This window comes from Brassica rapa, chromosome A08, assembly GCF_000309985.2.
Source record: "Brassica rapa cultivar Chiifu-401-42 chromosome A08, CAAS_Brap_v3.01, whole genome shotgun sequence".
NCBI lineage: Eukaryota > Viridiplantae > Streptophyta > Magnoliopsida > Brassicales > Brassicaceae > Brassica > Brassica rapa.
In genome coordinates, this window is record NC_024802.2 from 17585455 (window position 1) to 17607918 (window position 22464).

General features: G+C 32.5%; 2 protein-coding genes, 1 long non-coding RNA gene and 2 other non-coding genes across 5 annotated transcripts; 1 reads left to right on the top strand and 4 right to left on the bottom strand.

Moving 5' to 3' along the window:
• Positions 1–1772: 1772 nt before the first annotated feature.
• LOC103835283 (precursor of CEP14) lies at positions 1773–4666 on the bottom strand. Its single transcript, XM_033277655.1, has one exon. The coding sequence runs from the start codon at positions 2399–2401 to the stop codon at positions 2081–2083; it is 321 nt and encodes a 106-aa protein (XP_033133546.1). The 5' UTR covers positions 2402–4666; the 3' UTR covers positions 1773–2080.
• Positions 3528–3628, bottom strand: LOC117127618. Its single transcript, XR_004450638.1, has one exon. It is a non-coding gene; the product is annotated as a U6 spliceosomal RNA (small nuclear RNA).
• A 6008-nt stretch (positions 4667–10674) lies between the features above and the next one.
• Positions 10675–11595, bottom strand: LOC103835284 (probable WRKY transcription factor 65). The gene is made up of 2 exons (NM_001319316.1): positions 11471–11595; positions 10675–11335 (listed from the first exon to the last, which is right to left on the bottom strand). Exons 1-2 carry the CDS (start codon positions 11593–11595, stop codon positions 10675–10677), a joined length of 786 nt encoding a protein of 261 aa, NP_001306245.1.
• Positions 11596–13452: 1857 nt separating this feature from the next.
• LOC117127401 lies at positions 13453–22246 on the top strand. The gene is made up of 2 exons (XR_004450418.1): positions 13453–13530; positions 13631–22246. It is a non-coding gene; the product is annotated as an uncharacterized LOC117127401 (long non-coding RNA).
• On the bottom strand, positions 21786–21858 carry TRNAG-CCC. Its single transcript has one exon. It is a non-coding gene; the product is annotated as a tRNA-Glu (tRNA).
• Positions 22247–22464: the final 218 nt, after the last annotated feature.

The following is a 22464-nucleotide window of genomic DNA, read 5'->3' on the forward strand; positions in this document are numbered from 1 at the left end:
CTTGAGGTCACTTTTGCCTTATCTAAAAATAATAATTTAAGGTTATAATTATTAAAGTAAATAGTCAAAAGATCACTTTGTAAATAAAAAAAAAGTAATTCTCTCAAATAGTTCAATTTAAGTTTTTGTGACAAAAAGAGCATTCAAAGAAAAAAATGATCAAAAGATGTTTTTGTCACAAAATCCTTGTACCCATTTGTTTATGGATCTATATACATTTAGAGAATTACATATATATATATATATACATTTTTAATAATTTTGAATTATATGTTTTCAAATTCAAACTTTTTATAAAAAAGTTCAATTTTTCATTTTTAATTATTTCATATTTTCTTTTTGAAATTCGAAAATGAGTTTTAAAACTATTTTAAAAAACTCTATTTTAAAAATTTCAAGATTTATTTTCTATTTTAAAATTTTTTAAACTCCACCCGTTAACTATAAACTTAAAATTTAGGATTAGTTAACCCTAGAAGTATAAAGGTATATTTACCTTTAATAAAGCCTCTTTGATCATTTTCTTACTTGAATGTTCTTTTGTGAAAATAACTAAAAAGATTATCTGCAGGGAATTCTTCAAATAAAAAAAATTTGTTTCTATTATAAATGAATGTTATTTCTTCTTCTAAATACAGAGGTAAAAATAACAATTTCTATTTTAGAAGAAGAAATGGAGGTGGATCGAAGTGATTTTTTCTCTATTATAGTTCGAGTCAAAATATTTATGGGCTGGAGATGCTTTTAGTCTTTAATTTTTATTTTATTTTATCAAAGACGAGTAGGTCTATTGGTTAAAATTATCAGATTATTTACTACAAATTTTATAAATCAAAGGTTTGAAAAGGATACACTCTCTAAAGAGAAGTTAAATTACATTGTTAAGATTTTGCCCTAGAAGAATGTATGGAATCGACGGATACATAACTTCGTTAAATAAAATCTTATATTTTTTTTAACACGGTTTAGTTTCAAGTTATAAGAAGGCAAAGTTCAAACAATCAGCTTAAGAAAACAAAATAAACTAAAAAAATCACCAGTATTTAGCATGTCCATATTTAAAATTTTGCGCCAAAAGCGGTATGTATTTAGCATGTATTTAATAAAAGTTTCGAGGCCAAAATCACATTTTATATAGATTGAAGCGCTCATATTTTGTTGTTGCCTAGGGCTCTTGCGATTGCTGGGCCTGGCCTGATAATAAGAGAAACGTTAATTGAGTTCATTGTCAGTATTGTAATAAGTTGACAAACCCTAACCAAAGTAATTGATATCACAACTCTCTCTGCGGCCTGCGGGCCTGCCCATCCGGACAATCGATTCTACGGGATCCCAGCGATTCTACTACTCGTGTGAAAATTATTTGTTAGTAATAGTGTAATACAATGCACTAATGACGTATAGAAAATATAAACAAAAAATGTCAAGCACTGTTCTTTCAAATGTCGCGGTTGGTTTTAAGACGACCACAAATTTGTATTTCAGCCCAAGAGTTGTAATACTACCAACTACCAAGCATGATTTCCTTCAAAAACACGCCCCATTCAATCAATTATACGTCGCAGTCCAAAGTGACATCAATAATCCTTTCCATGAGCTAGAGTTAATATCATAGATTTCCAGTTCTTTGTCGCCATCACAACAAGAACATAAGATGTAACACTTTTACTAAACCGGCAATTTCTACTTTGTTAACACACATCTGTAGAAATTTAGTGTAGCAACGTAGAACACTATAACATTTGAATGTAGTCTGACATTTATATTTTGTATATGGTCATTTATTTTATTCATTTAATCGTTTGTTAGAGATTTGCTTTTACGTAGCTATTCTTTTACACCGAGGTTCAAATGATATATAAAAACTATAACAACTTTTTTTTTGATAAATTAAGTAACTTATTTTTCAAATCCCAGAACACTTGTGCCATAACCGTATATTACTGGTCAGTGGTTTCCTTAGACTACCAAAGGGTAAAGCACACGGGTAGTAATACTACCATGGTATATTAAAGAATGTACTAACTTGACCAAAAAAAAAATTAAAGCAAAAATGAAGTAGGAGTCTTAACGGAGACTATCAATGGCCAACGCCGGGACTGGGAACGGACTGAAGAAGCCGGTAAACGGTGGAGAGATGTCGAGATCGGTGCTTTACGTTGGAGATGACGGCGTAACCCTTTTTGCTCGGCGTCGAGTTTTGGATTTTTCCCTTTGGCAGAGCAGTTAGGGTTGTGGTTTTGGTCACGTGAGGCATGTGATTCTTCTCTTCCTCTCTCACGGTCAAGTTCTCTTGTTTCTTCATCTCCAACAGCTTTCTTGAAGAAACTGGCAACGGCGAGACCACGACGGTGATGGCGAAGACTATGAAAAGCCAGATGGTCAATATACGAACGGCCATGAAAAGCTTTGATCTTTGTGGAGAAAATAATCTATTAGATTCAGAGAGACAGAGAAAAGGAGAGAAATGAATTCAAAAAAATATGAAGGCTTAAGGTTGTTATGAAAACATGAAGTAGTATCTATATATAGTCAATAGATGGAGAAAGAGAGGGTTCCTATTTTAGAATGTTGATAAAAGGTGATGAATTAGTGTAATCATTTTGATCAAAAAAAAAAATAAATTAGTGTAATCATCACTATTTGTCTTTTGGGCTTGTTTTTCTTTCTTTTGAATAGAAGTCTAAAGTGACACACTACCGCATGCATGCATAGGCATGACTTGGTTAGAATTTTCAAACAACATGTTCTCTATGAAATTTCATTTATATGGTAATTAGGGGAAAATGAAATGAGAAATAAAAATCAAACGTTCTAAAAGTCATGTACTAACTTATGAAAGAAGGTTCTTGGCAGTTTCCAATTGTACATGGAAAAATGAATTAAGTAGCCAAAAGTCAAAGAGGAAATTTAGACATCAGCCTGAAAGATGAAAAGTGAAATTATCATTCGTACAAAGATAAATATTACCAAAAAATTATTATTCCAAAATGTGAAAGGTTTTTATCTGCAAGGAGGCCAAAGTCGAAGATCCAATAAAAAAATAACTCAAAGAAAAGAAAAGAAGCTAAGAAGAAAATTTGACTTGAAAAAGAAAGGGTTAGTCATTAACGAGAGTACCAAGACTGTTTTAACCAGTATGCAGTAATCAGAATAATATCTAATGAATCAAGTTGAGTTTAGTTACACTTTATGTACTTAGTGAATAATTTAATCAATTTAGTACTATTAGACTAATTTAGTTGATTAGTTACGTAGGCTAACTAAATCTCATGGGATATGGTATTTGATGCGATGTAACGCGTGATGAAGTTGATGTTTTCAAAACTCAGAAGCCACCGGCCACCATTTTCAATGGCGGTCGTCACTCTGCCAAATATTAGGCTCACAAGTTTCACACCTTCCGGTTTATGTTGTTATCCCAACACTTTTGGAGTTTTCTAGTTCTCTAATTGGAAATTATTGAATTCAAAGTTTCAGTTTTATGAACACATATTAACGCCTGACTTTTTTTGTGTGTAAAAGTTAAAAATTTAGACTATTTTTGATTTGTGTATGTCATATTTGCGCAATGGTCATGCTAATCTTTTCTTTATCATTCTAATTTTATCGGATGCTCCGAAGAAACTATTAACATCTGACTTAAGTACTTAAATTTTCATTTTAAAAATTTAAAAATTAGCTGATGTAAAACATAAAAGCCATTACAAACATGAAATCTAATCAGTACTTAAATGGCTGCAGGAGAATGTCTGATTAGTGAGTGCTTAGCAAATAAATTACTTAGTTACGTGAACCTAATGAAAATTAATCATGGAATTTGACCGACAGGACCGAACCAACCTGCCTCGCCCTGTGTAAAGTGATTCGAGCGATCCAGTCATGTTTTGGTTAGAGTCTAAGTCTATCCAGAATGTATATAGTAATCTTTTCGTAGTCAACTGATATTAATCCATTTTAACTACTAACTAGGTGATTATCCGCGTACATGCGTAAAATGAAATATATATTAATCTGATATCTATTAAATATAATTTTTATTCATATGGTTTTGTGATCATTTGTATTTTATTATAACAAAAAATTTAAATTATAGTTCATAAAATTTTCAGTGTAAGACTTTTAACAATTTTTCGTTATTTATAATCATTTTTAAAAATTCAAAATATAACATATACGAAAAATCTAATTTAATATGACTAATATGATTGTTTAATTTATTTTAATAATATAACATTAAAATAATAAAGATATGTAAATTATTGTCAAATCTTTATTATTAAAATTATTAGCTGTCAAATATATATTTTATTCATTTTTGGTAAATTTGTACCTTTTATTTAATGAAAGAAAGAAAAACAATAATTGTAGATAGTTAATTAATTTCATAGTTAATTTAAGGAGAATTATATAATATATGTTTAGTGAACCAACATATTTCTTTAGAAACTTTAAAAAGTATTATAGTACTGACATGTGTTATAGTTAAAATGTTAAAATGTTTTTTTTTGGTATAATTGTTAAGTTAAAATGTTTTTTAATATATAGGAAATTTGCATTTTCAAACTACAATTTTTTCTCTTTAAATCGATAAACTAGACTGGCATTAATTATGAGAAACTTAATTACTGGTTCTCAGCCATTTGAAAATCCCCGATAGACGTTATCTTATCTATCACATGGTCAGGTATGTAACAACATAATTGTTAAACTTGTCGAGATTTTTTCACAAGTTTGGATATTTTTATAAAACTTTTTTTATCTTATATTGTTTTCACACATATATCACACTATTCATCACGTGTCCATGTTGATGCAATAATATATAACTTGTTAAAATTGTCAAAAAGTTACAAACTAGCTTTCGATATATTTATTTGGAGACTTTTGTTTATTTATTTATTTATTTCTATTTTTTTAAGACTTTTGTTTATAATATATTGTATTCACATATATTTTTCAGGTAAAACCGGAAATATTCTTACTGATATAACAGCTTTTGAAACAATTTTCTAAATTTAAAGTTTTTTTTTTGACCAAAATAAATCGCTTATAATAATAGTATATAGATAGAGATAATTTTGTTGTTATATATCTATACCATAAGTCAAAAGTTATAAATTCCAAAATCGTAGGAAAATCATCAAAATACTTTTATCGTATGTCTTCTACAAAAAGTTTAGTTCTCTTTGATTATTGTATCAAGAGCATTAAGTCATCTAATTATCTGGTTTCATCCGTTAAAAAAGTTCTCTGGTTTTTTTTTTTTTTTTTTGTAACATAAAGTTATCTGGTTTCATATCACTGTTTTATCGCTGTAATAATGCAAAGCGTATTCACGACATTAATGAGCTAAACATAAACGCGTGGAGGCAGGAAAAAGTCAAGAGCATGGCCAGTACGTGAGACTCCAAAATGGGCCTCCACCGCTCGACCTTCACGTATAACCCTTATCCATATAAGACAATAATTTTTACCAAACAAAAATATTATATACATGCATGTTGCTGTTTTGTATTTTTCTTCTGTTATAGTAATATATATATATACAAAATTATCTGTCGAAAAGAAAAAATCCTAGTATAAGCATGTTTACTGGTAAGCCCCTCAACTAATGCTAAGTAAAACAAAACCGATAATTTCATCACTACAGAAAACAGACGAATTCATCTAAAGAATACAGACGAATTCTGTTGGATTCCAATAGAAGTTATTCTGACAAAATACCGACAAAAAATACTATGAGAAAGTTCATCGGTACATCGAAAAATATTTCCAACGAATCATTGCTTCGTAAAAAAACTGTCCAACAATTTTGGGATCGTCAAACAACATTCATGAAGGAACTCTTCATCAGTATAGATGCGCTCTTCAATTTTATTGTTTTTCTTTTTTTTTACTGTCGGTATCTTCAGTCTATTCTTCTTGTAGTAATTTTCATGAATCTTTCTATGCGTCAGCCGGTTACGGGTTTGGAGATTGCAATTTCTCTGAGACATTTCTGTTTTCATAAAGGCAAGTTCTTAGTGTGTTTTCACTTTTAGGGTGAGTCTCAGACAATCTCTTTATGTCCTTCTGTTTAGTGTTTTCAAGTCTACTTTTCTTTGATCATGTTGGTTAAGTTGCTAATGGAGTTTACAGATGTAAAAGTTTTTCATTAGATTTATCAAAAAACTAATGGTAAAATAAAAATTATAATGAAAACTAAGGATCAAAATTTAAAGCATATTATATAGTCAAAATTTCTTTGAAATCGAAAAAAATTTAGAAATAATTTGCTTGTTAGTCGTAAAAACTTTTAAGCATTCTCCGGAATTAAATAATAAATAATTTATTTTTGGCTTACTATATGATGTTTTTGCAGTTTTCAAAATGACTTAAGATAGTATATAGTTAGCTGATCCAACCTTTCATTGTATACAAACTACTAATGTTTTCTTCGGTGGAAGCAAGTAATGAATATGTGACGCCCAATACCGTGAGGGGTAGGTCCTTTAGAAAAGTGAAGATGATTGATTTAATTTAAACTTAAAAAGACTAAAAGAGTGGGTGGGTCACATGGGCATGTTCTGGTATTGCCCATCAACAGAGAAGCATTGGCGCATTCCGCGTTTTCATGAACACGTCCGGTCCCATGCACCCTCTCTACTATTCCCCTTTATGTACACATCTGATCTCTTTGTATGTATATATGCACACACATAATTTGCTTTAAACTAGTAGCACATACAAGAGATGTATACTTGGTTCAAAAAAAAACAAGAGATGTATACTTGCGTACAACGACATACATTACAATCACTAAACTCATTTCACATATAGTAGAATAGTATAATGATGAAAGAAACAAACACCAACAAACCAAAACGATTGAATGAGAATTATATAATGGTCAAAAACTAGTTTTGATGTTTGATATTTGTGTAGTAATTTAATGAAAAACTTTAAAAATGAAAGAAGTGATACTACTTAAAAGGAAATTAGTTTTTTTGTCAGAAAAAAAAATCCAAATTATTCCCAAATTATATGTAAGAGTCGAATACTTATGTTATTTAAAGCATATGCATGCAATTAATGGCTAATCATAGTTAAAATCATGGTAAAAAGATTGGAACTCATGCTATATTTAATTTTAAAGATGAATTTTTCGACTACTAAACCTTACTCAGTACGGTCAGCGACAAGAAATCTATCTAGGTGATGCCACTTTATTTATGATCTTCTTTTTCCTTCTGCTGTCTATATGGGAGTATCATTTCTGAAGCATAACCCCACATTTCGAACTTTTTGGGTAATATTTGTCTTTATTGATTTATTAGACGGTATAATATGTTAGTCGAATTGGCTTGCGCGACAATTATGCTCGTTTTTATGATTTTCATACTCCATGTTAAATCTTGGAATTGAATACAAGTCTCAAATGTTTGGCAAAGTCATTAATTGATATGGAAACGAATATTTCTCTTTGTCAGGATGTATATATTTGACTTGGAATTTTAAAATTCGAGAGAGGACGTGTTTGATCACGATGTGCACAACCTATCACACACTCTGTTGGAAGATATACATACTAACAAAGTGAGCGAAGTACACAAGTTATGGGCTGCCGACAAAAATTGCTTCGCAGATATTATAATTTATACGCTTTAATATCATAGCTTATAGACTATATATAAAGTAGTCCAGATTAAACATATAGTCAAATAATGAAAATAAGGTAGCGGAATTCGGTCGCAAGCTATGTGTAGTTAATAAGGTTGGTGAAACAATTTTCATCAACGACCAAGAACATGGAAGGAATGGTCTCTCACTGTTGCAATTGCTGACTTTACTTGTACTAAGTGTTTTCCCCTTGCTATGACACTATAAGTCCATATAACAAACTTATTAATTTATAACATTATTCTAAAAGTTTACAAAATAGTGAGGAAAAGATATGACAGCTACATAATAATTCGAATTTCATTAACCACACAAACCTAAAATGACACATCACATTTTAGAAAGAAGATAACTGTTTAGTAGACCCAACATTTCTTATGAAGAAGAGATAGACTAGAGGACGAAGAAAACAAGAGTGGGGGCTTTTGGTGAGCAAATTGGGGTGTGAATTGATGATCGATGTCAGTGGCTAAGGTATCTGTCTTCAGACATAAAGTATTTGTTTGTTTCTCAAAGTATTCTTGTGTCTCTCCAAGTAGGTTTTCTTTTTTTCTTTGGCTTAAAGACGAGTGTTTTTTTTGTTCGAGAACTATTAAAGACGAGTGTTGGTCGATGAATAAAGGAAAGAGAAAATAAAAACACTAGTTTCTTGAACATACATGTGTTGACAATTTTTTCATATTCTGTTAGTTAAAACAAAGTGAATTCATTTATTTGTTCATCGAGTCGTTTGCTCGATTGGATTTGATAGTGGTGAGTCTAGTGACTAATGGTACGTGCATGTGCATTTTCATTAAAGACTGAACAAATTCAATCTCTGTATGGGCCGAAACATCTACATTTAATAACGATGATGACATTTTTGGACGGCGCTTGTAGTAAAATAAATATTAGAAACATCATTTAGTTTTAATACTTTGCTAAGATCTTGATCTGAAAGTCAAGAAGATTCAGTTAACGGTAGTTTCAGGCCCAACACACAAGAGAAGATGAAAAAAAAGATCCCAAGACTCCCAACACTGATTTAGACTGAAACAGTCATCTTAACGTATAATACCAAATATATAGCCAAACCAAAGCCCACACTACGTAAAAGATGTAATAAGATAGATGTTCTCCGCTGCAGCTATATATTATCATTTTAAAAGTAGAGTTTCAATGGGTTTATCTAGATTTCATCCACATTCGAAGCAGAACTGAAAAACTTTACTTGATGGACTGCAATAGCAAGAACTTAGAAAACTTTTAGTCCAATTCTTTTTCTTTCTTCTTTTTTGGTTTTAGTCCAATTCTTTTGATGGACTACAACAGTAAGAACTCAGAAAACTCTTAATCCAATTCATTTGATGGGCCGCAGTAGTAAGAACTCATATAGTACACAATTTAATCTAATCGGAGGCATTTTTTTTTTCATTTTTTTCGTGGAAGCACCGTAGCCTATTGATTAAAGTTTAAATGCTTCTACATCCAGATTTTAAGTTTCGGAGAAGAATAATTTATTAAGATGATGCAGTTAGGCGTAGATTTTCATAAGGCATATAGTATTGTCGGTTGTCGATTGTCTATGTAATATTTCTCATAAATGTAATGTCATAATAAAAAAACTAAAAAAATTTAATCAGACTGAGTTGAATTACCGATATGTAAACCCTCCGTCCGCCCGTAGTGGTGATTTTTTTTTCTAGCTCATCCATTTCAGATCAAATTATGCAATTATTAACCATTAATCAAATATATAAATTTTGAAATCTTAAAATATTAATTTATGAGAAAATAATTAGGTAAGAACCTAATTTGTGGAGATACTATTTCAGTTGCAAAACATAGAATTGATGATAGAACACATATATAACTGTTATATAACACTCAATCTATTCTCCAAATGATATAATTTCACGCCCAAAAATAATATAAAAAGTGTATCAATCGTTCAAAATTTATAGATATACACTTAATTATTACAAAATGTAGTTTTCTTTTGTATGGATCATCACCATATATTTTCTTCTAATTGTCTTATTTTAGCTTTGTACTCCTACATATTAAAAGGAGCACACTGCACACCATACAACTTTATCTTGCTACCGCTTAAATATACAAACAAACTTATGTAGAGGGGTTGGACTGCCGCCAATTTGTATAATAAAAAACTCTAAAAGTCAGAACTCCAGTTAATTTGAACATATAAATGTACGCAAACTTTTAATAATATTAATTACAGAGAGTTTGGCAGGCCTAGTAACGTGACTCAAATCACAACTAATTAATTCCTTTGTTTAGTTGTGCTATTATTCATCGAGTAAAGTTTATGAAAATCATGTACCACCAATCCTTAAGTTATTGTTTCTCGAGATAGTTTTCCACAAATAATATTTGTTTAATCTTCTATGCATGAGGTTTCTGGATATCAAATTAATCACCATTTTTTGTCGTCAAGTGATATTCAGGATCCAACAAAGTGTAAAGTGTCGATGCTTTTTATAGTTTTAAGTAATCTTTAGATCATTCCTTTTGATTGGTTTCTTTAAGAAATCTTCAACCTCTCAAATTTACATCTCTATACCGATTCGGAAACAATCGTATTAACTCCATTTCTTGTAAATTCCTTATCAGAACCATGCAAAATATAATTCCCCATGACATGACACATGAGCTTTCATTTCTCAACGTTATACTCTTGAGTCTTGACCAGTGTAAAATATTATTTTTTTTGGTAAAGAAAATATAAAATAAAAATTACATACACATAAAAATGACAACCATTTTTATTCAGCCAACTACATTGTAATTCAACCCACGTAAATTAAATCTAAATCCAGAAAATTAAATAGAGGAAAAGAAGAATTCTCAAAGAGTATAGTGGCAAAGAAAAAAAAAGAAGGAAAATACATAATCGAATCATACCTCTTTTTTGTTTTTGTTTTTAATAATAAGTTTAGAGAGGAGATCACCGGAGTAGCGCCGTGCGTACAACGCTTCCCATGTGAGCGACAATAAAAATACCACCACGTGTCAAAAGATCTCAACCTGTGACCCAACTACGCTACTCCGGTGACGGAACACCACCGAACACTCCGGTAACTCTCCAAGATCGGCGAACAAAGACTCATCCTCCTCACCCATCGGGAAAAACACCCCCACGTCATCCGCCGCCGCCGAGACAGCCGTCTTTTTCTCCGATGAGAAAATGGGACTCTCAAGAATCGTGGAAGAAGTAGTCTCCATCTCACTAAACCAAGCAAACTCGTCGACGATGCAAGACGGCGTCGTTTCGATCTCCCTCCCCATAACCATAAGCTTACTATTACCATCCTCTTCCAGCTCTACCTCCTCGGGTACTTCTAGTTCGGGTTCGGGTTTGGGCTCGGGTTTTGGTTTGGGTCCGTGTCTAGAAGAAGAAGCGAGAGGCCAAGGATGGTTATGCTCAGAGGTGTAAGTGATGATAATCATAGTTGGATCGTCTCTGCTTCTCTCGACTTGCTTCCTTGCCGGACAACCTTTTGTGCTACTACAACGGTAATAACCTCTAGGGTAAGGAGATCCCTTAATGGGCTTTTGGCCGTACTTACGCCAGGCCCATGAATCTGACGGTGGAGTTGTGTCGCCTTTGTGCCGAGATCCTTCTATTTCTTTCATCGGTACGTTCACTACTCTCTTCTCCATGGATCTCCTACTGTTATGTATTAACAAGTACATCAATATACGAATATTTATATTTTTTATACGAATATAATTTTGTTAATACTAAGTAGTGTTTTATGATATTATTTTATAATTTGAATCAAAGATGTGTATTATTTCTATGTACCTTCGCTTAGGTGAATGAGAAGAGATGACTGCGTTGAAGGTTGGAGAGTTTGGTGATTCGGGTCCGGTTTCTTGACTGCTTTCGTGATCATTGTAGCTTCTTGCCATATCTAGACCTCGCTTCATGTTTATATTTTCTAAAGACTATATAGTTGTATATTTACAAAGATTGAGCTAGAAAAGAAGTGTCGATCAATGATATCGACCAAGAATCAGGTATTTCGTCGATCTAGATCGCTTTTTGGAAGAGATCTGAGTTGCTGAAGGGAGACGAGGAGTAGAAGTAGAGAGAGATAAGAGAATAGAAAATGGAGAGAAGGTGGAGACGAAGAGGAGTTGTGTATGAAAGAGGACGTGCGAGCATATGTCAATTTAATCTCTACTAGTTGTTATTTAAAACAATAATAATACTTTATATCCTTATCATTCAAGAGATGGACCCTGATTGATTGTTAGTTTATCGATAATTATTTGTCTATAAGGTGATGGTTACATATGATCACACCCTTTCTTTATGATATAACAAATTTATTACGTGGTTTGAAGATGGGGTTAGGTATTAATAGTATACACTTATTTTATTTTTTGTCTTTATTCACCACTGTTCAAACCTTTTATTTAACAATGTGTTTAAATGATTAAGAGATGATTAGATTCATGGGGTGGTGTAGTTTGTGTGAATAAGGAAATGAGAACAGATATGATCAAACAATTGGTTAAAAGATTTGTTTTAGTAGATCTACAGTTTATTTCTATCCTTTTCAAGAACTTTTACATTCACAAAAAGTTTATTAGTGTCGCATGTATGAAAATAAGATAAGGTTTTAATGTATTTGTCAAATCCGTAATAATGTACATCTTATTCATCACATTTACGCATTTGAATTGGTTATATATCTTGATTTCTTAGCTATCGAATTCTAGACAAGACATTTATGTTAATGTCGACAAGACCTTTTTGATCATCTATTTGTGGTTTTGAGCATTAGATTGCATATATTGTATCAGGTATTAATGTTTAAAGAGCTACCGCTTGTTTCGTAAAAAAAAAGGGTCTACCACTTGTCTGATGCATGAGTAACATATCCACTTTTATGTTTATGTATATAACTTTATGGATTTGTTGGACATTTTGTGTTGGCAATCCCAAAAAATCTAAATAAGTTTCACTCCAAAGTACAGTACTGCCAAAACTATGAGTAGAATATTAAAATTAAAGTTCTTGTGACCTTTTCCTTCACCAAAAGCAACATCAGCTGATGAAATGCATATACTATAATATATAGTTAATCATGTCTTCGATTTAATAACTAAAATCCTTATTTCTAATCATATAGATAATCTTATATATTTATGTGTGATGATTATCGTTTACTGATCAAAGTTTACCCTTTCTTTGCGCTGATCTCAATTAGAGACAATAAAATGGAATATATGGACTGATCATCTAATCCGTTGTACGTAATTGATGGTTTTTTAATTAGGAAAAATCTCCTCCTCCGAGCAGAAGTATCACACACCGAAATTCTCACTAGCCAGTTTTGTCATTCTTCTTGATTTTTGTTTAAAGTAGAGTTAACTGCACTTCATTTTTTTTTATCATAAACACTAATTCAAAGTAATACGGAACTCATTTTAAAATAAAATAAAAAGTAAAACTATTCTCAAAATAGATTAAAGTAATTATATTCATTATTTTATTTTTCATTTATCACTCGCTTTTTTAATTTCTAAAATCAGATATGGTTACAATCTACAAAAGGAAAGTAACTTGATGAAATTTACCCGCTGCAAGAGACATGAGCTCCAAATTTAGGTTGGGAGGTATCTCATCCTCAGGATCCATTTTATTCTCGAACGCGACTTCAAAGACTCTGATTTCTCCTTCGTATATACTTTCTCTGTTCTCCTCAAAAAAATTAGATGCTTAAATCAAGCAACATCTAAGATAATCTACTTATTAGGAAGTTAGTGGATTTATGACTGAGCCACCTCGTCTTCGATTTTCCAGTCTGTTATTTTGGTGGTGATCTAGATTGAAGAGATTACATTTCCAGGAGGGTGAGTCTTTCTTCCTCTTTTCTCTCTCCTAGGTTTTTTTTTTCTTTCATTTGAGAGACTTATAGAAAAATTATTGTACGATTTTTTTTTCTTAAACCAGGTTAGGAGACTATTGAGATGTGCCATCAGCGATTTTTTCACAAGTATATACTTATGATTAAACCGCAGTATAGTGGATTAATCTTTTGTGTTTGGATTCATGCCGCTTTAGGTAGAGCCATGGCAGGGTGAATCTTTTCTTGTATGTCCTGGTGGAATATTGAATTTCGAATGCATCATCTGAATACATAAAATACACGTGAGCTGAAATAAATACTTATGTTGCAATTTAGAAAGTATAAAATTGACGGCTATTAAGTTCTAGTTATAAATTATATATTCATTCATGACAATATATTAGACACAAATGAATATTGTTGGTAAGATTGAAAAAGTAAAAATAATCGAAAATCAAGTAGAGATAAACATTTTAACGTTATTCTTTTATACCATGTTCCCATGGAGAGACGATATACAATCGAGACTTTTAAACTGTTTTTTTTTGGACAACTGCTTTTTTTTATACATTTAAACTGTTTTATCATTTAATGCTCAAAATTATTTTCTCTGCGATTCCCTCATTTGCAATGACTTGCTTCATGTTCCCTATAAACATGTACAAAATGATCCAGTCAGCTGTTACGCGTTTCTGGTAAAACTCTAACATCGGCAAGAAAAAAATATGTTGGTTCTCCTGGGATAAACTTACAAAGCCTAAAAGAAAGGGAGGCTTGGGTTTCAAAAACATTAAAACCTTCAATTATGCCTTACTTGCGAAACTCCCATAGAAAATGCTCACAAATCCAAACTGTCTTCTGGCTTGTGTCCTACTTGGAAAGTAATGTCATAAACCTTCCCTTCTTAAAGTCCAACCGTCAAAGTCCTCATCACATGGTTGGACATACATTTTAGCGGGAAAAAACTTGCTGATTACCAAACTTGGAAGAACCATTGGAAAGGAAATATAAGTTAAAATATGGTCTGACTCCTGGTTCACAACTTCCTCTCGAGTGGTTCTTTTTGGACCCCTCAAGGAGGGTGATGGCGACATGTATGTGTCTGACTTGATCAACCAATGATCCTGCGAGTGGAATATGAAGATTATTAACAAAATATTGCCAGACTTTGTGGAAGATTTTCTTGCGATCAAACCAAGCAAAAGACTCTTACATTTGATATCCAACAAACTCTAGAATCTACTTGACGAAATCAGGCTACGCCTCTGTTGTCGCAAGTCAAGAGACTGCTCCGAACAGCTCCTCACCACCTAGCTTCTTCAATTGGTATAGACCAGTCTGAACCATCTCTACTCTTCCCAAACTGCAACTCTTCCTCTGGAAGTCGATACAAAGGGCTCTACCCACGGGAGATAATCTCCACAAAAGAGGAATGTTGCAGAACACTTCATGTATCCACTGTGACCTGCTCAAAACAACAAAACACATCTTTCTCCACTGCGCTTTTGCTTAACAGGTTTGGGATTTGATTCCCCTGGCCTCCGATTTCAAACAAGACACGTGCTTATCCTTCGTTGATGCTGCGGAAGAAGCAGTCTTTTGGAAGTGTCTACCGCCGTGCGGTATTCTGAGTGATCTCTTCTCCTGGGTGTGTTGGGCCATATGGACCACCAGAAACAAACTTATGTTTGAAACACGCCCGCATCAGCCATAGCTACGACTTCAAAGGCCTTGATAGACGCTAGAAAATGGACACAGGCTCAAGAACCTCGCACGGCTCTATCGAGAACGACTCAGATTCCAGTGCGGCCCCAATCGATTCCGCCTGATGTAGTGACATGTAACCCTGACGCTGCCAGGAAAAAGGAATCGTCAGCTGCGGGGCTCACCTGGATCTTCGACTCCTCCTCTCCTTTGTTTGCTTCCGACGGATGTCAATATCAATAGACAGTTCCATCTGCCATCATGGCTGAAGGGTTAGCGGTTAGGGGAGCTCTCTCTCACGCTCAACACATTGGCATCACCAAAATCTGGTTTCGTTCAGATTATCTATCGCTCGTCAGAGCTATAAATTCGATTGCAAAGCCGATGAATCTCTACGGAGTTCTATCGGACATCAAATCACTATCATCATTTTTTTATTTCTTTTGTGTTTCTTTCGTCTTTAGAGAGTAAAATGGGCTTGTAGACAATCAGTCTAAGGCATGTCTATCTCACTCTATAACAATTTAGACCTCATACCATTAGTTTTTAATGAATGATTGGTTTGATTAAAAAAAAAACTGCTTTATCATTAAATAAATTGCATCTTTGCCCAGGGGCGGATCCAGGTAAAAAGAGAATGTGGCACAGGTGCCACACTCATTTTTACTTTTTCCTTAATAATTAACCTAAATTTATTTACATACCCCTAACTTGTATATAAATTATATTGAGTGCCCCATATTATTTAAAGTTTTCGGTCCCCCTGTCCTTGCCTTATTCGCCTTACAGGACAAAAAAATACATATATGCAAGATTGTTGTCAGATAAATATTTGATCATATCAACAATGAAAAAAAACAAGTTACAAAAAAAAAAACAATGAAAAAAGGACAAGTGGTATGAACATTTCGCGTGTTGACTTGGCTTCTTATTGCCGTCATCTTCATCATTTTGTCCAGTTTGAAAAACAAACGCAGCCCCTATTGTCGATTTGCCATAAATCTACAACTTGCTAGAATCCATTCAATTCACAGATCTTAAAAACATGATAATTTTATAACTATTGTAGAAGTTATATGTAATTAACTAATCAAACACACACACAAATTTATAGAAAGTGCCACTAAGAGATCCATGATTGGTCAAGAAAACTTATGCTAAGTTTAGATATTTTTAGTTAAAACATAAAATATACCAACTATCTCATAAGTTTTGACAAGGAAAGTTGCTGATTATTTCAAGAAATTGAAATGTATTGATGCGTGAAGCAATGCGGCTACAATATAAATGAATTCAACAATTATATAGCCACGATTTGGCAACCTATATTTATATATGTTATAGATTGACTGCATTAAAATATCTTATTGGTGGCTAGTCTCATGGAATATTATATTTTTAAGAAATGGATTAATTGTTTGGCATCTCTTAGACTCTGACTTTTCCTAAAACCTCGCCGTGGTTCTTGTACAACATGTCATGAATTATTTTTATGATTTCAATATTTCTAGATATTTGTTATCATCATGTATTATTTTCCAACCAATATTTCTAGATTAACATAATTATTTTCATTGCTCCTAAACTTATTTATTCTGCAAATGCAAGATTAATCTAATGTACATATATGATTCATGCTACATTAATCATGTATGTCATAATGGAAGCTACTGTTCTAGGGATCTCTTAGTTTGATAGAGTGAGTTTAAATACACAAAAATACGCAACAGAAGGCGACATGGAGATATTCCTTCAACCTCCCACAATACATCACTGAATCATAGACACGAATCCACGCAACAGGCTTTAATCTCTTTGACGCATGTTAAGACAATAGATATGAGGATGGTCTCGTGCTATTGTTTGCATTCCGATGAAAATTTGCAAAACTTTCCGCCTTTAGTTTTACGTGCTTCAAGCTTGCGTAACTTTTATTCTTCCTTACAAGTTACACCTATATGAATTTATTGTAAACATGGTTTTAAAGATAAATACAATTTATCATTGTTTTAATAAAATAAACACAAAAAATACTGAGGGATAGCAAATGATTTTATACTCAAAAGTAATCCTATAGATTAGTACGTATAATTTATGATGCTGCTGAAGCTTGGTTGTTGGCAATGTTTACGACTTGAGCAGAACTAATTTCCTTTTGTTAACAGTGTTAAAAGTAAATTAACTTTCTTAGAGAGAAAAAATCTGTTAGCTTTGTTTTACAGAACCTTCCACTTAATTGAAAATTATATTAGGTTTTTGCAAGTATGGTGTGTTAAAAAAAAAAGGTTTTGCAAGTATGGTTTTCGCCTTTTCGGTGAGGGTCTGTCTCCTCGTCGACGATGGACGTTTTACTTTTCTCATTTAAGCGAGCCGCTGCCTTTGGGCATTTCTTCCCTACATTTGTTCATATTCATTCTCGTAATGGGCTTTATATTCTAGAGTGGGAGTGTTACAAAAAAAATTCTAGAGTGGGTATTATGTAATACATGGTTTTGCTCTTGTTAGCATTTCTGTATAATGTATAAATTATAGCAAAAATATATTACTCTTTTCTAAAAGATGTATGTTTATGTGTCCTTACCCATATCAACAAAACATGATAAATTTTGATAATAAATGTATTATTACCAAACTACCTATTTTTGCAATTTTAAACCAATAGTATTTTAAAATACAATTAATGTTTTACAATTCACCATTATTAACTTATAAATTGTGACCGGGTAATTGTGGTCGAGTGGTAAAAAGACGGGACTGAAACACGTTTCAGGTTCAATCTACATGCTGTGCAAAACTAAGTCACAATTATCCTGGTCACCTAACACGAATATGAACCTATGTTTTAAGGTCCATTTGAATATCCAGAGAGAGGGTAGTCTGGACCTCTCCATAGGTCTGGGATACCCCATGTTAATCAAAAAAAAACTTATAAATTGTATTAAAAACTTCATCGATAAACCTTTAATTTAAATATTGATCTTTTACGAGTAGAGAAAGTATTAAATAAGGTAATGAGTAACTGTTGGTGATGAAGTCAATGTTTCTCCGTACTGACCTGGCTTGAGCATAAAGCATATCCAACGTGTGAAGAGCAAGAAGACGGCCACTAAGAAAATGAATGAAAACAAGGAAATAACATAACTTCAACTGAAGTTTTTTCTCGTTAAAATGTGTCTCACCTTCTATATTCATACAAAGAGGAATAGATATCTCCACACCCGGATGAACATAAACCAATGCCACACAAAAACAAAGAAAAATAGAATTTACTTCTTTGCTGAGTTTGATCGGTTGATCACATATAATTAGTTGATTTATTAGCGCAGAAGAATTACCGGGCAAATCTCCTTTGGCAGAGAACTCACTACAAAACAATGCATAAAGAGATGCAAAGGTCAAGTAATGGTTTCCTGCCAATAGAGATCTTGCCCTGTAATGCATTTTCACCTTTGATACATCTCATTCTCCACAATTGTAACCTGAAAAATTCAATGTTTGTATTTAAATACAATCTTGGAGAGAAGCATATTCCATGGTACAATGCTACTGGAATGTAATTAATACTGAGGTTTTATTCCGAGAATGATCTTTTCTTTTCCATATAATTTCTTAAGGAATTTTTTTTTCATGCCACAAGTTTTATGCTTAGACATTCCTAAATAAAGCGCACTACACCACTTTTTCACGATATTAGAATCCGTGGCACACAACAAGTTAAAGTAAAAAAATCGAACATGTATTTATTTCAGTTCACAATATTCAATCTTTATTTTTAATTTAAGGAGTTAGTACCAATGTATATTTCCTAGCATGCATGTGCTAATCTTGAGAGTTAAACATGGCTTTATAAGTTTCTTCTATTTACTACAATATATTATATACTGTCAATTTGTTCAATTTAGAGATCTCAGCCCAATTTGCCTGATTTGGAAGGGTTTCTACAAGACTAGTTGAGATGTTTGTGACTTGAATAAAATGTGCTTGAGACCACTTGTTTAAGTGTTACATATAAAGAACTGACAATAAAATAAAAGAAAGTTTAATTTGGAAAAAGGAAAAGAGACGGTAAGTAATTAATTATTCAAAGTAGAAAGTGATTCTCGAAATGGAAGATCCGTGGGAATGTTCTTTCTATTTTATGAAGTTTCAAAATGAAGACACATAAATTGCAGAAGCTCGAAACTGCAATTTCCTTGCACTACATAATTATAATACTATACAAATAAATATATACGTTATAGCTGCAAAATAAAGTCCAATCAACTTTGTAAAAGATTAAAGATCTAGTTATGTCGCAATATAAAGTACACTAACGCAATTGACAATGGATATATATAGTCATTACTTTGGAGATTCTTTCAAAGATCCGTTCATTTAATTATTTTTTCCTATTAAAAAGGAAGTAAAATATAATGAAACTGGCATACTTTGTATCATATTCTTGTATCACTTTTAAGATTTGCGATTTTTTTTGAACAATGACTCAAGACAAAACGTTCTTACTGGCATGTATGTACAGGATATTCTTAAGTATATCCAACTATACCGCAGATCAGAACTCTCATATATTTACCGTTCGCGAATTGTAACCATCTTCCGTTATGCTAATAATAAGCGTGCATGATAGTGGAATCCTTATGATATATACGAGTTCTTGAGATTGTACATGAGGTCAAAAAAAGCGATTTATACATTGTCATCTATTTTTTTGTTGTTGGGCAAAACATTGTCATGTAAATAAAACTATAACTTAAATCATATTTGTTTGTATTTAAAATATCAGAAATTCCTACATTTAGTTTTAAATTTCAAGAGTTAATACAAGATCGGTTTTGAGCTCCGCCTTGGGGTCATTAGTCTATTATTGTTCTTGTGGTAAGGAAAGATCGTTGCTAAAATAATAGTTGTGATGCATTGCTAACACATTTTTATGAAAGAAAACTTAAAACATGTAGAAATCAATTTCTGTATAACGCTTTTATTTTGGTAATTATTCCAAAAGAATATATTTTATGAGGAGGTTCCGAGCTGGAATTGAATTACAAGGAGTTTGTCCACTTGACATTGCGTTTAGGATACTGCATAGTGCATACATATATGCTCTAATGAAACATGGGATGTGCCACCGAATATGCTAATATATAAGTCATAATGTGCATAAAATTAAACCATATACACTCTATATATAGTGTTGCTGTGGTCAAAATTTAGTTATAACTCAAAATAAAACGAAACAATAGTAAGGAAAGATCGATAGTTGGGAAGAGAGGAAGATGATGCATGGTTGAGTTACAGGGCAAATACTCCATTGGCAGATAGTTTTCACTACATCTATATTATCTAAATATTAATAATAGTTGATATGTATGAAAAAAATGCTTTACTGCCAAAGGAGATTTGCCCCGCAATTCATCCCATGCAATAGAACATACGAGTCATCTAGCACGATCACAAGAGAAAGGTAAAATATTTTAGTTAAAGGTGAGAAGCACTTATTTACTATTGCTTAAATACACCTGAAATTTTGACTTCCCCTACGTATAAATTTTAATCCCCCTTCCCTGACGGCTGACGTGTTACAATATTTATATAATATATAAAAAGTTTGAGAACCTAAATGAAAAATGTGAAACAAATCGAATTATGCAAGGCACAAGTAAGTCGTAACCATACGTGATACGTCAAAATCTATTTATATACAAGTCTGAATTCCCTCACACACACACAATCACCCGCCAAGAAACAGTTTTTTCTGAAGCTCTTACATTCTTGAGGTATCGAAAGATGTAAATAAGCGAGAGGTCAGAAAATGTGTTGGGAGGCACGGGGAACCAGAGGAGCTTGTTGAAGGAGGGAAGCTCACTATCAACAGAGCAGAGGAAGAAGGAGTGAGAGAAGAGAGTGTGTGTCTGATTTAGAAGGTGAGGAGACAAAAGAGTTTATAGATTTAGGTTTTGTATCCACAAAAGAAGACTTGAACGCGGAGTTGCCGGAGATTCTTCCCGGACATATATGGGAACATTTCCCCACTGGGAAGAAGAGAGTATATTTGTTGGAAGCATGGGAGTTTCAAAGTGATAAACGGAGTGGAAGATCAGAGAAAGATTCAATGGATATAGATTTGAGAATGACTTAAGTTATGTGGTGACACGAACATTAAGGATATTAGTATTGTTTTTACTTAAGGATATTACATTAAGGATATCTCAGATGACATCCAATTTATTTTACTTATTCTTCAGTAACATTTGTATCTATATTACTATTGTTTTTCCTTTTTCTATGTAAAAAATCTGAGATTAGTGCTTTCAGATCTGGAGCCAAAAAATTAAGCCCACAAGAAGGACTTGTGCAGTTGTGCTTAATCTCACTGTCTCTAATTCACTTGTTCGAACAAGAAGAACTTGCAAGAAATGTGAAACACACACTTTTTCTGTGGTCAAGTACACTCATTTTAATATGAGCTCATTCTCCGAACCAGATCTTTCTCTCACCGGGAAACTTTTTACCACAAAGTCACGGACGACAACAGTTACTTCAAGCTGAAAAAAAATTCTCCGTTGCCGGGACTCGAACCCGGGTCTCTCGGGTGAGAGCCGAGTATCCTGACCAGCTAGACTACAACGGATTGATGCTTATCGTTACCCTTAATATTTCAAATCTTAAACATCAAAGCTTGCGTCACAAATCATTGTCGGGTCAAAAAATAACTAAATAGAAGGGATAAAAAGTGTAACGGTGCTTCTTCGCGGCCATTGTTAACAGCTCATGTCAATTCGAATTCGATTTGGGCTGTTAGAGCATCATTATCCCTTAGAGACACTTAGGAGTTCTTAAGCTTTTTTTAATAATTTTTAGTTAGAAAAGTGAGTTTAAGAGACTTTGTTAAGAGATGATATATTTGTGTGGTCCATTGCAAGTTTCTTATTTAAGGGTTCTTAAAAAAATAAACATTTTTTATTAAACTTCAAATTTATTGATAAAATTATTAAACATAACATTATAAACATAGATTTTAATATAAAAACAAAAAAAAAGATTATATTATGGTATAGTTAAATAGGTTCAAAGTTAATTAAGTACATTTGTTTGAAGGGGAAAGTGAGCCAAACAATCCTAATTAGCTGACAACAAAACTACAACAAATGTTCTACAACTTACGATACATCAAAGTGAGAACCAGAGTATGAACATAACTGGATATAATAGCTATCAACTTCTAGGAAATACTGCA

Excerpts from the sequence above, each read along its gene's own strand:
- LOC103835283 (XM_033277655.1), bottom strand. The coding sequence starts at position 2,401 with ATGGCCGTTCGTATATTGACCATCTGGCTTTTCATAGTCTTCGCCATC.
- LOC103835284 (NM_001319316.1), bottom strand. The coding sequence starts at position 11,595 with ATGAAGCGAGGTCTAGATATGGCAAGAAGCTACAATGATCACGAAAGC. Across the intron at positions 11,336-11,470 it reads TCTCATTCACCTAAGCGAAG|TAGGAGATCCATGGAGAAGA; the intron begins GTACATAGAAAT and ends AATACATAACAG.